General features: G+C 43.7%; 1 protein-coding gene across 1 annotated transcript; it reads right to left on the bottom strand.

Annotated features, from left to right (window-relative positions):
• Positions 1–1,331: 1,331 nt before the first annotated feature.
• triob (trio Rho guanine nucleotide exchange factor b) lies at positions 1,332–14,447 on the bottom strand. The gene is made up of 23 exons (XM_053433210.1): positions 14,416–14,447; positions 14,143–14,209; positions 13,165–13,313; positions 12,918–12,984; positions 12,703–12,806; positions 12,253–12,322; positions 12,020–12,109; positions 11,811–11,903; positions 11,672–11,722; positions 11,469–11,546; positions 11,184–11,375; positions 10,884–11,061; positions 9,875–10,749; positions 8,680–8,930; positions 8,459–8,588; positions 8,333–8,360; positions 7,486–7,648; positions 6,902–7,023; positions 6,479–6,557; positions 5,824–6,024; positions 5,597–5,735; positions 4,550–4,736; positions 1,332–4,097 (listed from the first exon to the last, which is right to left on the bottom strand). The coding sequence occupies exons 1-23, from the start codon at positions 14,445–14,447 to the stop codon at positions 3,691–3,693; spliced, it is 3,753 nt and encodes a 1,250-aa protein (XP_053289185.1). The 3' UTR covers positions 1,332–3,690.
• Between the last annotated feature and the right edge of the window lie 257 nt (positions 14,448–14,704).

Here is a 14,704-nt window from a genome sequence, read left to right as displayed (position 1 = left end):
TGATAACAAAAATACAAATTATAACAATAATAATAATACACGTTAATGTATCCATGTAAATAAATGAAAAATAAAAAAATAAAATAAATAAAGCATAATTTTAAGATAAAATCAGAAAAGGCTTTCTGATAGAAATTCAATCGGACTCTGACAGCGTAACTAGAAGCTATTGTGAAGGTCACACTGATCCCATCACCTCCAAAGATTACTGAGAAAATCCCTTTTAACAACGGAGAGTGATCTAGATATCTCAATGTCCTAGTGGTTGAACTCTTTGGAGCTTTTCACTAAATTAAACCATGAATAAAAAATGGTCAGGCAGGGATTTATGTGTGTGACTCGATGCTCAAGTCATGGACGCAAAGGAAAAGTTCCAGATCAAGAAACAAGAAACATGTGTGTTCACACTCTGCAGCTCCCGGAGGAGATTTTGAAGTTTGCGAGTACAGATTGTCTTCTTGTGGTTTCATGCAAATATTTGCTGCTGCTGCAGCTGAGAAAAAACTGGGTTGACTTCACACCTGATAAAAATAGTATTTCCTTTTCACACACACGTGTCTGTTCAAAGTTAACAGAGTGCCACTGTGCAGAGATACAGGTAGTTTTAGATGAGCAAATATTAGACTGACAGATCAACACACATCACAGCTTCTTTTTCATTTTTTTTCACGTTGTAATCACTTTATGTTGATCAAAACAGCTGTCAGTAACATCTCTATTTTGCTCAATGATCGAGCAAGCGATTGTCATTACCAGAAGGTTGCAGAGGTGGGGGGGGAAGTGTGTTCCTGGCAATGGAGCAGCAGCATGTGTAGGCTGCAGATAAGATCAGTAACAGCCCCTCTCTGTTTCATCTCTTAAAGCTTTTCACAGATTCAGATCTTCATCTCAGTTTCACATTTCTCATTCTTGTTTTGATCTTATAACTTCACCTTTCTTTGTTGAATATAAAAAAAAAATTCTTCTGTTTGGTCATATCATTGTTATCATAGACAAAACAGATAAAAACCAAAAGGGGAATAGTGTGATCCATTTTCTCATGGTTTCTAGCATGAATTCAAATATTTATTGTAACATCAGGAGTCATGGTGTTTTGAATTAGTTTATTATTGGACTTTCCCATTTATTGTGATTGTCTTATTGAGCTGTTCAGGGTTTTTTCCCTGCCTGCAACTCATTCTGGGATTACAGCAACCGCCTTCGCCTTCCAACCCTTGAAGATTATGGGAAATATTAAATGATTAATAATAATAGTTTCATATGTGGGTGTTTGTGGATGTACTGTACTGTAATGTACTGATTGTGCACACAAAGTTTCAAAGACGGCCCGCTGTTCCTTGTACGTTTAATGGCAAAATAACAGAGGACGAAATAAAATATTTACAACACGTAATAACATGTAAACACAATCTTCTGTACAAAGAAATATACATGCAAAAGTAAGAATAAGTCATAATAAGACATTCAAAATGACATTGCTGCAGTCTTCTCCTATGTGTATGTAAAATATGACATAATTATGAGTTTACATCCCGGGCGGTGGGCAAACTGCCCGACCCTCTCTGTACATCTTTACATTATGAGCTGGCTGGGTTTCCCAAAGGCATTTTATTACTTATCTTATTTATCTTTTATTTTAATTTGAAATGAATAGGCTTTAAGAAGATTCAATAAAGGTAACAACAGCATGAATTTGGGAAACACAGACTCACACCAATAAATAAACATGACACAAAATGAGAGACTTAGACTGTACAGACCAACAAGAGTCGTTCAACTCAACAAATTAACTTCTTTAGCATTAAATCAGATCATCTGACAGTAACTCTTACAAGCTTCAAAATAAAATGACAAACCATGTGTGATTTCAGTTTCAGCCACCTCTCTAGGTCAGTCACTGAACTGGCACTTTAAAGAAGTTTTCAACAACTTCTTCACCTAACAAATATCAGCTCAGTCAAATGAGAACAATGGGAAGAGATCTCGTTCATGGCTGATACCTGTGAGCGGACAAAGGGATGTTTCTGAAATGTTGTGTCTCCTTGAGAGTGGAACGCACTCCCCGATCATTTCAATTCCACGGTGGTGGGCCATGATGGGCATTTTTTCCAGACCTATTGCTCGGTAAAAAATGTCGGACAACTCTGTCTTATGACGTCGAACTGAGGTGCGACAAAATAAAAAAGTGAAATAATATCTAGCAACGCACACCAGCATCTACCTACAAAAGCCAAACAAACGCACACAGCAAACCACTTTGTGCACAGCTTGAAATAAAACAAAAAAAGACCAAGTGAAGCAATATTTGTTTTAGCAATAACACCTAACAATTTCTTATCACAATAAGAATAAATAAAACCAGACTGAACCTACTTAAACACTCATATCTGGGTTCAGTGTGCTCTGTCATAACTTAACATGAGAAATCGTTAAAAATAAAACACTTTTTAGCAGGAAAAAGAAAACAAAGTCAACTTTGGTTTAGTTACAGAAACTTAAAAACGTAACAGTGACAAAATGAAAGCGTAAGTGCCTGTATTTTATAGATACACATTTTCAAACATTATTTCTGAAAATCCTCTTGGGGTACGGGAGGGGGGCGGGGGGGTTTGCAGATTTTAGTACTGAACTTAATACGTAAGAGTTAACACAATACAGACACCTACTGCAGTACCAGGTACGTACATGCCTTTTTTTTCCTTTTTTTTTTGAGAATACCGCTACAACACAAGTCTTCATAAATAGTTGCATAAACGTTAAAGCTGCAACATTGCACATGGGAGCCGATGCAAATTACAAGTGCATTTCTAGTAGCGCTTTGTCCGTAAAGAAAACCCGGGCGGCTGAAGGGGCCGCAGGGAGCGACATGTCTCCCCAAACTGCATGGGCTCACTAATGTCGGGCAAACAAAATAGTTCATGTGAGACTTCAAAATGAGAACTAAAGGCAGGAATATGTTATTTACAAATAAGGCGGATGCAGGTAGAAATCGGAGAAAAAGCTTTGCCGAGTAGCTTTTTTTGTTGCGCGACAGTTTTGGACGTAACTACAATGTGTCTCTGATCGTGGTTTTGGTCTTCGTCTAGAGTGAATGGACCCTGCTGGTGGGTGCACATCTCATTTCTCTTGTTTTATTTCAACGTAATAACTAACCTTTGTTTTTCCCAAAAGGGATTGAATAAAGACAGTTCTGTTTCCTCCCTGTACATGGTTTCATTTACAAAAAGTAATCTCTCCATACAAAAAAAACCAAAGCACACTTTCATGTGTTCAACCGAAAGCAGCCTGAATTACTCTTACACAGTATTCTTCATTTCTCTGTTTATCACTGTCCAGAGCGCAAGACTTGCCCGCGCTGGCTCGATGAGAAAGCTCAATATTATTTCTCCCTGCTAAGATCGAAATCTCAAATGGATTCCAACGGTTCATTTGTTGTGCAGGCATAAAGACAATATGCCAGGGTTAGGGCAGGTGGGGAGAGTCAAAGGGTTTAATCAGCAGAGTAGTCAAGTCAGTCAGCAGCAGCAGGACGTTTGTGGCTTCATGAGGGAAAGGGAAATCGTTGTGGGCATGTTGCTGGTGATCCTCTCAGCAGGCTTTTCTTTTTAAACACAGCTCATCTGAACCAGGCGACTCATCCACTGAAGTTTCCTGGACACGCACAGCACATGGGGATGTTCTCACGTCTACCTAAAGGTTTAGCAGGCGGCTCTCTAGGAAGGCCTTGATGGAGCCAATGGGCCGAATGTCGTTCTGGTGTTTTCTTCTCTCGATGAAAGAAATGAGCCTGGAGGTGTCCAGATGTGCCGAATGATGACTCTGAGATGGCGGCTGAGAGTGATTTAAGTTGGAGTGTCCAGTGTTCATCACACCATAAGGCCGGAGCCACGGATCCTGCAGGCAGGACGCCGCGGAGGGCCGTCGCTCCGGCTCGCCCTGGAGCAGCACGCGGACAAAGTCCCTGGCAGCCGGGCTGACGCCCTGGAAGTAGTCCTCTGGGAAGCTGAAGTCCAGGTGGCAGATGTTCAGACACGTCTCCTCCACACTCTCATCCAGGAAGGGAGAGGCGCCGCTTAGTATAACATAGGTCACCACCCCTGTATCAATACACCGGTAAATCGATTAGTCAACCGCTCAGTCAGTAACTGACAGATGAGATGTCAGCCCCTCCTTATCATCTTTTTTTTTTTACACATTTCATACATTATGTTTATTTGTAAGAATAGTAAATAAATGTATTTGGGTCAACTCCAACAGTGATGGAGGGATAGTATATAAGTTCAACTACTTCCTTTCTCCCTCCATTCCTGTTATAACACCAACATTACCAAAACAGTCCTTCACTAGATAACTCATTTATCTAAAATGATTTTAAATAGTAATTAAATTGAAAATCGATATATATCTATCTTAAATGTATAATCTATACAACAGCAAACATACCTGAAGCATCAAAATACTAACTCAAAATAAATTGGAGTTTTTATTTTAACATGCTCGGCAGTTTATAAAAGCCAAAGATACAAACCACATGGTTTGATCTACAGACCTAAGCTCCAGAGGTCAGACGTCAGCGAGACAGGCTGACCCAGGACCAGCTCAGGAGCACAGAACTCGGGGCTCCCCAGGAGAGGATGGATGTAGGAGGAAGGAGGGCTCAGCTGCACGGCGTCACCGAAGTCTGTCAGCTTGATGAGGGGCTGAGAGGACGCGTGTTCCACCACAATGTTCTCAGGCTGCAGAGGCAGGGGAAAAAAATATTACTTTTTCTTTTTATTGGTCTAATTTCTTTAATTAGACAGAGAGGAGAGTGGAGAGAGGAAATGAGGGAGAAACAGACGCAAGATTTCAGGCACAAAAATATTCTCTGGGAAACACCTTGCCTCCTGCCAGCACATCCAACGACCCACTTAAGATTTCATTTAGTTTTGAAAAACTAATGAACAGATTTTCACAGAGTTTTGTTAGAAGAATAGGACATGGGTCAAGAGAGATCCCAATCAGTTTTGGTGCAGATCCAACTTTTTCTTTCACTTTCACCAACATTGTGTCTTTTTATGACATCCCATAGACTGGATCTTTAAGAATTTTTTGGGGACTGATATCTATGATGATTTGATGCAGATCCAAATAAAAACGAAGCTTGGGAATTAAATATGTATACAAGATGGGGATTGCTAGACCTTGGCCATTGTTGGATGCAAACTGTATGTGATTCGTAGCGAGGAAACTAAAAAGAACGAGTCCCCCCCCCCCCTTGATTACCTGCCAATTCTGCCCTCCTCTTTCAGCCCTCCCCTATGAGAGAGACTGCTGTATGTACAAAGAGAGAATCTGTGTGGGAAGGTGAGAACTAAATCCCAGTAGCCACAGTTTATTTTTAGAAGTTGAAACAGGCAACTTATGCAACATTATGTGGACGGGACACAAAGTAAAAGGAGGGCTAAGAATGAACCAATCTTTTACTAATGCATCATGTTTCTATAATGAGCCACTTGTGAAATTTCAGATAATTCTCTGATTGTCTGGATCGGAGCTTTATAACGCCTGTGATATTCCCCATGACCCGAGGAGCGAGTTAAAAACGGGCGGTTACTTTGAGATCAAGGTGTGCGATCCTCCAGCCGTGCAGGTAGTGGAGGGCTTCAAGAATATCTCGGAGGTAGAGGGCCACTTTCTCCTCTGTCAAGTTTCCCCAGCTCACTATGTAGTCCAGGAAACGTCCCTGGTCTGCCCTGTAAAGAAAACCACTGGGTTATTAACCTACGTCCTATCGAGCAATGGATAAGTCCCGCAGCAACCTGGGAACCCAGCTGAACTCACATGTCCAGTATGAGAACGAAGCTGCTGAACGTCTCGTACGTGTCCAGCAGTTTGACCAGGTTGGGATGGTCCAGACTCTGCAGGAGTCGGATCTCCTGCAGCACCTGTTCCCGGCGCAGCAGCTTCTTGTTGACGTGTTTCGCTGCCACTGTCCGTTTGCTCCCCCGCTGGTCGCACCGCTTGGTCACTGAGAAACGTCCCCTGTGGAGGGGGAATCACATTTTAAGGAACGTCTGAATACCATGAATTATTTTGTCCCCATGCTCTAGATGTAGGGAATTTGAAATTTCCTTTTTTTAATTAATTCTTTTATATATATTTTATTGAGCATCAATGATGCAAGGTATCCACAGAACAAGATTCAAGAGAAAGAAACAATGCTCCTGTTTTTGTGTTTTCCCCCCCAACCCCTTGTAATCCCACCCTGCTCCCCATCTCAGGGTGAAAGGGAAAAAACTTTATTTCACCATTTTCCAACCTTTCTTTAGATGTAGTTTCACTTACTGATCAGTATTTAGCATTTTTCAGAACATTTTATTCCAGGAAATGAGTTGTCTCTTCTTATGTATTGTATTGTATTGTTCTGTGTGCCATACAACGCAGATAAATACTTTTCCTTCAATGCCTGCGTTTCTTTTCCTCAGTGCACTCTTACCTTCCTAGTTCAGTGATCTCTGTGTAGTGGGACTCAAAGCTGCCTTTCCAGAGGACCTCACTGCCATCATCCTGGATACCTGACAACACGTGGTATTCAGATTGGGTTAAATACACCAGCTACTACAGGTACAAAAGGTAAGGAGTGCTTATTTTAAGCATGGGTTAGATTTATAGAAGTCAAAATTGGCCAAAGGTGTGAATGTGAGTATGAATCTCTGTAAGTCGGCCTTGTGATGGACTGGTGACCTGTCCAGGGGGTTCCCTGCCCTCTTGCCCTTGTCACCCTCAAAGCACAGGCAGTATAGATAACAAATGGATGGATGTGTGAGAGCAACTTGTTTTAGCATTTAAAAACCTCAAACAGATGTGATGTTGCTGCCACAGTATACCCATTCATGCCATGTCACAACGGGACCCTCACCTGAGACTGTGACGCCGGCGTAAGAGGTGACGGTGCCTGCTACGTTTGTGGCAACACACGTGTACACACCGCTGTCCTCAACAGACACTCCGAGGATACACAGGGCTGCCTCTCCTGTCTCACTGTGGAAACATGGAAGAGGCGATGAGCTGCCAATCAGGAAGCACCACGCAGGCCTGAGCTTTTCTCCTTTGGATCATTGCATTTTATATCTCTGTGATTCTTCCTGGGCTTTACACCTACATCATTGCAACGCACTTTGCTCAAGTACCAGTCCGGACTCTCTCAGTGCTGCTCAGTGCTGCTGCTGAACAAAATGATAGCTTGTCATCTCTGTGCTTGCCTCCCTACACTGGCTCTCTCAATTGATCTTAAAATTGTGCCTTTCAATTTGTTGGCCAAGCCGGAAATACACTGCTGATTTTGTTTAGCTTGTATGTGCTCTCTATCGATCGCTGAGCCCTGACAATGGGAGATTGAGCTTTTGCAATTAAGAGCCGGCACCTTTAGGAAGCCTCTGGCCACTGAAGTCAGTGCTGCACAATGCAGCTGCATGCATGAAACAAACAAACATATGATGTCACCTGTGTGTTATGCTGTAGCGTCCGTTGTTGCTAAGCGTGCTGTTGTCAGGTCCCCGCCAGGTGACTGTGGCCCGGGGGCGACCGCACACTTTACAACTCAGAGTGACACTGTCGCCACTCTCACACGCTACGTCACCAACAGGGATAAGGAACTCTGGAGGAGCTGCAGAGAAAGGATTTAAAGGTTAGGGTGTGCCTTGAATGTATTAAAAGTTACCAGTTTAAAAATAAGGGCGACGTATGTGTAAGGAAATGTGAAAGATAATAAGTAATTCGAGCTACTATATTTATAACAGAGACGCTGGAAGTAAGTCGCAGGGGGCTAAGATAAAGTTCAAGAGATGCCTAATTCTATTAAATTGAAAGACCAACAACATTTTATGGCAGTGTTGAGAAGAAAACAATCATCATCATAGGGCACATAGGCACATTGGATCCAATATTACCAACAAAAATCCACAATCCATTCAGGTCTTGTCTAACACCGTCGGCGTACCATTTGTACATCAAATAGGCTCCAAAGAAATTTCACTGAATGTTCTAAAATAAAATCATGTGTTAAAAAATCTACAGATGGCCTGTCACTCTGCTTCTCTCAAAATATTACTGTTTGAATATAATGAAATGAAAGTTTCTTAAATTGATTTTGGAAAACCTTTTTGCCTTGCAGTCCCTCAATTGCTGTCCCTCACCAGCAGAGGCTGCTGTAACCCCCTCAGAACGCTCACTTCCAGCAATCTTGATTTGTACCGTTTATGGGTTCAGTCTTTCTTAGTGTTTCCTTTTTCATTAAAAAACACACACATACTCTTCCTGTCCTTCACCAAAAGCAACAACGTGGACTTACCATCATAGATGAAGTTGGGATTGAGAAGCTGTAATGGAAAAACCAAGAGAAATAATTAGATTTTCTTTGCACAAATAGTTGAAAACGACTTTTAAACGCAGTAAAAGTTGTCTTCACCCTCTCTACCTTGACAGAGACTTTGTTGGCCAGGCTGTCCTGAGACTTGCGGTAGCCGTTCTCCATCTTCCTGCCCTCTTTGTCTCTTTTCTCAGATTTGCGTCGGATACGGAGCGCTGTGTGCCATGACAATGATTTTCTAAAACAAGGAAACAAAACAATCATCGGGTTATATTCTGTGTAAGGTAACCATGATGAAAAACAACCATTGTCTAAACCTTTGTCCTTACTTGATGGTTCCTTCAGGGAGCTCGGGCGTGATGGAGGATGAGGTGTGTCCTAATACGTAGCCAGGGATCCAGCCCTCTGCCGCGGGGCTGTGCTCGTTGGCCGCCCTGTACACCAGGAACATGCTCTGCTGGTTGCTGGCTAGTATTTGGACGACTTCACCCTGCATCACGCTGATCTCATCCTCCTTCACTGCCACGTAGTCCTGGGTCACCAACATGGTGGACACACTGCTGCTGCTACTGCTTTCACTCTGTGAGGAGAGGAGGATTATTAAAAGACTTTCAACACAACAGAATGTGAGACTGCACAAACAACACATTCAGATACACATGAGCAACTACACTCCTGAAAAGAAGGGACGTACAGATGTGTATCACTGGCTTCAAAGCAATCAAATTCAGGATTTGATTGACATTAACACACACAAAGGACCTCGCTAAAATGCTTGATGCATGCAGCACAGGGAAACACTGCAAAAAATGCTTTTCGTCTCGCAGAAGAACGGTTAAAAACAACTGCACACGTCTACAGTGATGGCTCATATGGGAGTTAAGCCGTGAAGCAGAAGTTATGATCCTCAGGTCGGAGGTGTCGAGATATGACATGTTTCAAATATGTCTGAGAGGACAGAGTGAAGATGAAGACGCTATCATCTTGAAGAGAGACAGAGCAGGCGGAAGTGGAGCAAACGTCAGCTGGTGTCGTCTCGAGGTTCAGACTAAACGGGCTTAGAGGAAAAACGGAGAAGGGAGGCGAAGTGAGAAAAAGCTTCTGATATGGGACGAGGTTTGGATTAGAGATTATTGTGTTGGAAGTTTCCCCGAGGAGGAATCAGTGAAAGGGATGAAAGAGGAATTGTGTTTTTTAAAACTCATCTGGTTACTGTTAGTGTCTATTAGCTGGAGTTGAGAAGCGCACACATATGACGCTCGGTGAGAGAGTCTTAGACAGCAGATACAACAGGTGCTCGGTGAGTTAGATCCACACTGTTAGTACAATCCAGAACCAGAAAATCCTTTCACACACACTGCCGGGGGAGTTAGTGCACTCAGATAGCCGTTAATCTCCGTCGGGTAGTTGCTGCATGTACAAGCCATTCTCAGAGCCAGCGGCAGGGTGACTGAAGGCGGTGGTTAGTCACTAGTGAGTAGCTCCAGGCCTCGCTGAAGCCTGGGCCTCGACTTGGCATCTTACCCCGTTGCTCTGGGTGGATTGTATGGACTGTTCGCTGGTGGAGGAGCAGGTGCTCATGCGGTCTATGTCCTTACTATGCGTAGAGTGGCGGTGATGAGAGGGCGTCCCGTGGCTTCCTCTGCCCAGAGAATCTCCTCCACCGTCACTTGGGTAGGAGAAGGATCCAGGACGGCTGGTGTGAGAGGGAGCTATAGCTGGGACCATAGCCCAGAAGACGTTGCCTTTGTGGGCTGGACTGGAGGGGACAAACGACTCCTTTCCTCCTCCTCCAGGCGACTGAGGCGTTATCAGAGGAGCAACTGTCCCGATTCGAGGTTTTTTTTGCGGCAAGTTCAGGGGAGCCACGGCCATTTGTGGTATTCCAGCTGTTTGATGTTTCTGGGTTTCCTCAAAGCCTCCGAGGCCTTGTCTGCCCTCCATGCTGCCTGACGACCTGTTACTGTTATTACTGTTACTTCCATGAGGATTATCCAGCATCCTCATCTTAGGGACCTCTGAGGCTAACAGCTCCCCGTTTGTGGGGGTGTCAGAGAAGGGGTTAGAGGGGAGGGATTGAAGGGGAGGGTGGCAGGGTGACCACATACCTGCTGATCTGTCGGGCCCCTCGGGGCCCGGGGGGTGGTGGTGGTGAACGGGCTGGGGGAGGCGAGAGGACGGCTGGGGGATGCGGGAGGGTCGGGAGCGAGGGCCGCACAGAGAGGAAGAGCTGCCCCCTGATCCTCCAGAGCCACCGCCGCCACCTCCACCTCCCATGTTGGCGGTACTGTTGGAGCTGCTGCCTCCTGGCAGTCCTCCGGTGCTGCTACTGCTGGGTGGACCACCCGGCCCGCCGCCACCCACGTGGTTCCTCTGGTACTCTATGGGAGATGTGAGAGCTGTGGGAGAGGATGAGTGAAAACGTTTCATTTAAGAAAATACAATTTGTGTAAACCCTTTGGATTACTCAGTTAAAAAAGGCTGGAAACCTCAAAATCTCATGTGCACAGTATTATAACCAGTGATGTCCTACCATTGAGGAAATTGCGCTGGTTCTCCAGTATCTGGCTGACCTGGTGGACCCAGACTTGACTGACTCCAGGGCTTGTTGAGTGGAGGGTGTACCTCTCCAGGCTTCCACTGGAGGATCTGGAAGTAAGCGTAAACTTGCAGGGGTCGTCTGTATTTTCTTCTAGACCCAGCCAGCTCACCTGGAGTAATGGGACAGAGCAGGAGGGAAGGAAAAGAGCGGTTGGGATAAAAAGTTAAAAGGAAAAACAGCCATGTTTGCAAGAAATTTGACTTTTCTGACACTTTATTGTGCTGCACTCACCTTGATGTTGTTCTTGAAGAGGTAGCCAGGAGTAGAGAAGCCCTTCTTTTTGTCCAGGGGCTCACTGAAGATGACAATCTGCTCAAACAGGAATACTCTCCTCTCCTTCATCCTGGACAGAAGTCCTCCATCCTGGTCGGACACCATGAAGGTGTCCTGGAGGATCAATCTGCCCTGAGCCACAATCTTACCCTGAAGAAGTAAAAGAAAAAATGATTGCACACTGACAACAAGTGGATAACCCTAACCCTACATTGTTTCATTCTGAACACACACACGTCTTACCTCGAAGCCTTGAAGGCGACCAACATTCATCATGTCATTGCAGCGTTTGGGGACCACACACATCACCTCCACAGCTTTCTAAAGGAGAATAAAAGAGTACAACAAACACTTAGGGACACATTTCTTGCATGAGAGCAAAGCAATAGAAAATGCATGATTGTATCTAGTCGCTTTAATAAATGCACAGTGGCAGCTCTCCTTACCTCCAGCTCCAATGTGTCCACTCCAGCCTTCTTAGAAATTTTGTGAAGATCCTGAGAAAGAGAAATGGTGTGGATCAATAAGTTCCCCACGGGCAGAGTTTGTTGATTGTTTGAAAGCTGCCTGCACCGTTAGATTTACCTTCAGCAGCAGCTGGTACTTCATTATGCGCTGAACAGGTTTGATGAGCAGGTCAGTGATCTGCAGTCTGTGGCCCATTCGCTGCTTGAGGTCCTGAATGAAGGAAAATAGAAAAACTAATTAGTGATCAATACACCACAGATAATCGGTTTAGAAGTCAAATAAGACAGATGTGGTGTGAGATGGTGTAAAATGGTTCACAGGCTTACTTCAAAGTAAGTGTCGATGTACTCTGACACGATGTGCTCAGATTTAGGTTTGTTCTGACAGTACACGATGTACATGTGTAGCCTCCGCTCCTGTGGTCAAAACAGAGCCAGAAAGCAAAGTCAGCTTTTAAAACACGAGAAGAAAAAAACAATGACAACTTAGAAAAAACATTATTCCCTAATTTTGTTTATTATATTCATATTCAGGATACGGTTATATTGCTAAATATTACCTGTTTGACGAACAGAGTAGCCAGCCGGTCAGGATCCTCCAAACACCTCTCAAGTTCTCCCAAGAAAAAACTTTAATGAGATAAAGAGAGGGGGAAAAAAACAACTGTGATTTAACCTGCCAAGCAATGTGGTCTTGACTATTGTTTGTTTTTATTCTTCAGCAGATAATATTATTCTATTATTCTATAATTGCTCCACTCCAAGGAGGTGATGCTTTCATGCTGTTCACCCACTTATCTGTCATTCTGTGTTTCAGCATGGTATAACTAGGATTGGGTATCATAAGTCCCCTCCCCCCCCCAAATACCGGCGCTAAATTGATACTTTTAAAATATATTATAAAACGGCTTATTTTCAATTGCTAAGCTAAATTAGAAGTTGAAATTCAATCAGTTATATTTGTAGTAGAATTAGTGGGGCATATTATCAGAAGGAGACTGTCCACATACTCTTTGTGCCAGTCATAGATCTGATGAATGTTTCCAAAGACGATCTTGTCTTTTCCTCTCATGTCGTCTGGAACTCCTTCCTCCTTCATCCTGCTTATGTAGCCCTGCAGGAAAAAATTCAACTTATTTGTAAAATATGCAGCAAATACCGAGTAAAGAAAACTATATTCCAAGTTAAAATGTCATGTTTTTATCTCTTATTTAATTAGTTTTACCTCCACCACTGATCCCAGGTCCCTGACATAGTCTCTCTCAGTCTCCACAAGCTCCAGAAGCACATAACTGAGAGATAGAAAACAGAAATTATCACTGTGTAACACAAACGCAACACACGCAGCCGTGGACCAACATCAGAAATGCTCCATATAAGCACACAAATGAAGACAAAGGCGATGAAGTGATGGAAGTCCAAGCAGGCTTTTGTTTATTGAAGCACAAACAAGACACAGGCTCGTAACTCACTGTCTCCTCTTGAGGAAGCCGGACTTGCGCTCGTCCAACTCATCGATGGGCGAGGAGGAGGAGAGGAGGGAGTTGTCGGAGGGGTTGAGGGAGGGGGAGCTGCTGTCGCCCTGCTCCATCGACAGAGAGCTTGGACGATCCTCCAGAGACTGAAGAAAGAGGAGAGGGAGAGGGGGAGTCAGAGGCTGAGAGTAGATGTGATCTTCTCTTCATTGTACAGTGAGGTTTTAGGGCTGGATTGAAGAAAAAAGATTTCTGAGATTCAGAGAATATTGTTGTAATAATATGAGAATAAAGTCTTAATTTAATTGAGAATAAAGAAAAACAAAACATTCTCGGAGTTTCGCTTATTCTGAATCCAAAATTGAACCATTGAACTAATGTCATTGTCTCTTGAGGAAGTGTGAAACCCCTTTGAGTTCAAATCAGGTCACTTCCAAACACTTCCCCCTCCGCAAAAGAAGCAACTTCCTTCAAGTCTGTGTGTTACTGAAACTTCTTTAGTGTAATCTTATGCCATTATTCTCGTAAAATTACAACTCTAATTTTGTCATAATATGATTAAATTTTTGTAAAATTACTTTTAACTTCTCGAATTCTCAGTTTTGTTTTTTTTCAAGTGTCCCTGATATGCTTTCAATACATAATTCATTTTCATTTGTTCAACACGGATTAAAATAAAGCTGTGTGTATTGACTTTGGTATGTGTGTGTATGAGGTTGAGTGCAATGTCCATTTGTTGGAACAGTGGACAGCTGGCACAGTGAGTCAGTCCTGACAGCTGACTGGTAGGCCATGATGCCATTCTCTGTCCACAACACCAGAGAAGGGTGTGTGTGTGTGTGTGTGTGTGTGTGTGCGTGTGTGTGTGTGTGTGGTTGTGTGTGAGCTTGTACGAACATCGATTGGAATTGTTCTGTGTACAAATGTGCGACATTGGCTTGTACGTGTGAGTGCAGATTATGAACTCTCTCTCACCATCTTGCTCTTCACCAGCTCTTCGATGGCACTGACCAGCTCCGCAGCACTGGGCGTCTCTGAACTACTGGGACGACCGGAGAGCCGACACGCAGACTGGAAGAGAGAGAGAGAGAGAGAGAGAGAGAGAGAGAGAGAGAGAGAGAGAGAGAGAGAGAGAGAGAGAGAGAGAAAGTTAACGGTTAAGGTCATAAAACATGTGGAGGTGAAAAACTTGGTGGTGCTGCATGCAGACAGGTGTGATGCAGCATCTTTGCATGTGATCACTCTCACCATTGTTGAGTGTGGACCCCGATATTCCACATGTCCAAATGAGGACTGGTGGGTGTGCTCTCCCTGATAAGAGGGTTAATCGGGGGCCAAGTTGGAGCCAAACACAGGTTATGACGGGGGTTTCGATAAAGGGAAAGCTCTGGGATTGGACTGCTCCATAAACACGAGCACCATGACTGGTCAAACAACTTATATACAGCAAACAGTGTTACTTAACACTCCACTGGGGGAGAGACTTTCCCTCTGCAACAGGATCCTCTGTACACAACAGAACTTAATGGAGATTTAC

This window comes from Pleuronectes platessa, chromosome 10, assembly GCF_947347685.1.
Source record: "Pleuronectes platessa chromosome 10, fPlePla1.1, whole genome shotgun sequence".
Taxonomy (NCBI): Eukaryota; Metazoa; Chordata; class Actinopteri; order Pleuronectiformes; family Pleuronectidae; genus Pleuronectes; species Pleuronectes platessa.
The sequence above is the reverse complement of the archived record's forward strand: the minus strand, read 5'-3'. Positions and strand labels throughout refer to the sequence as shown.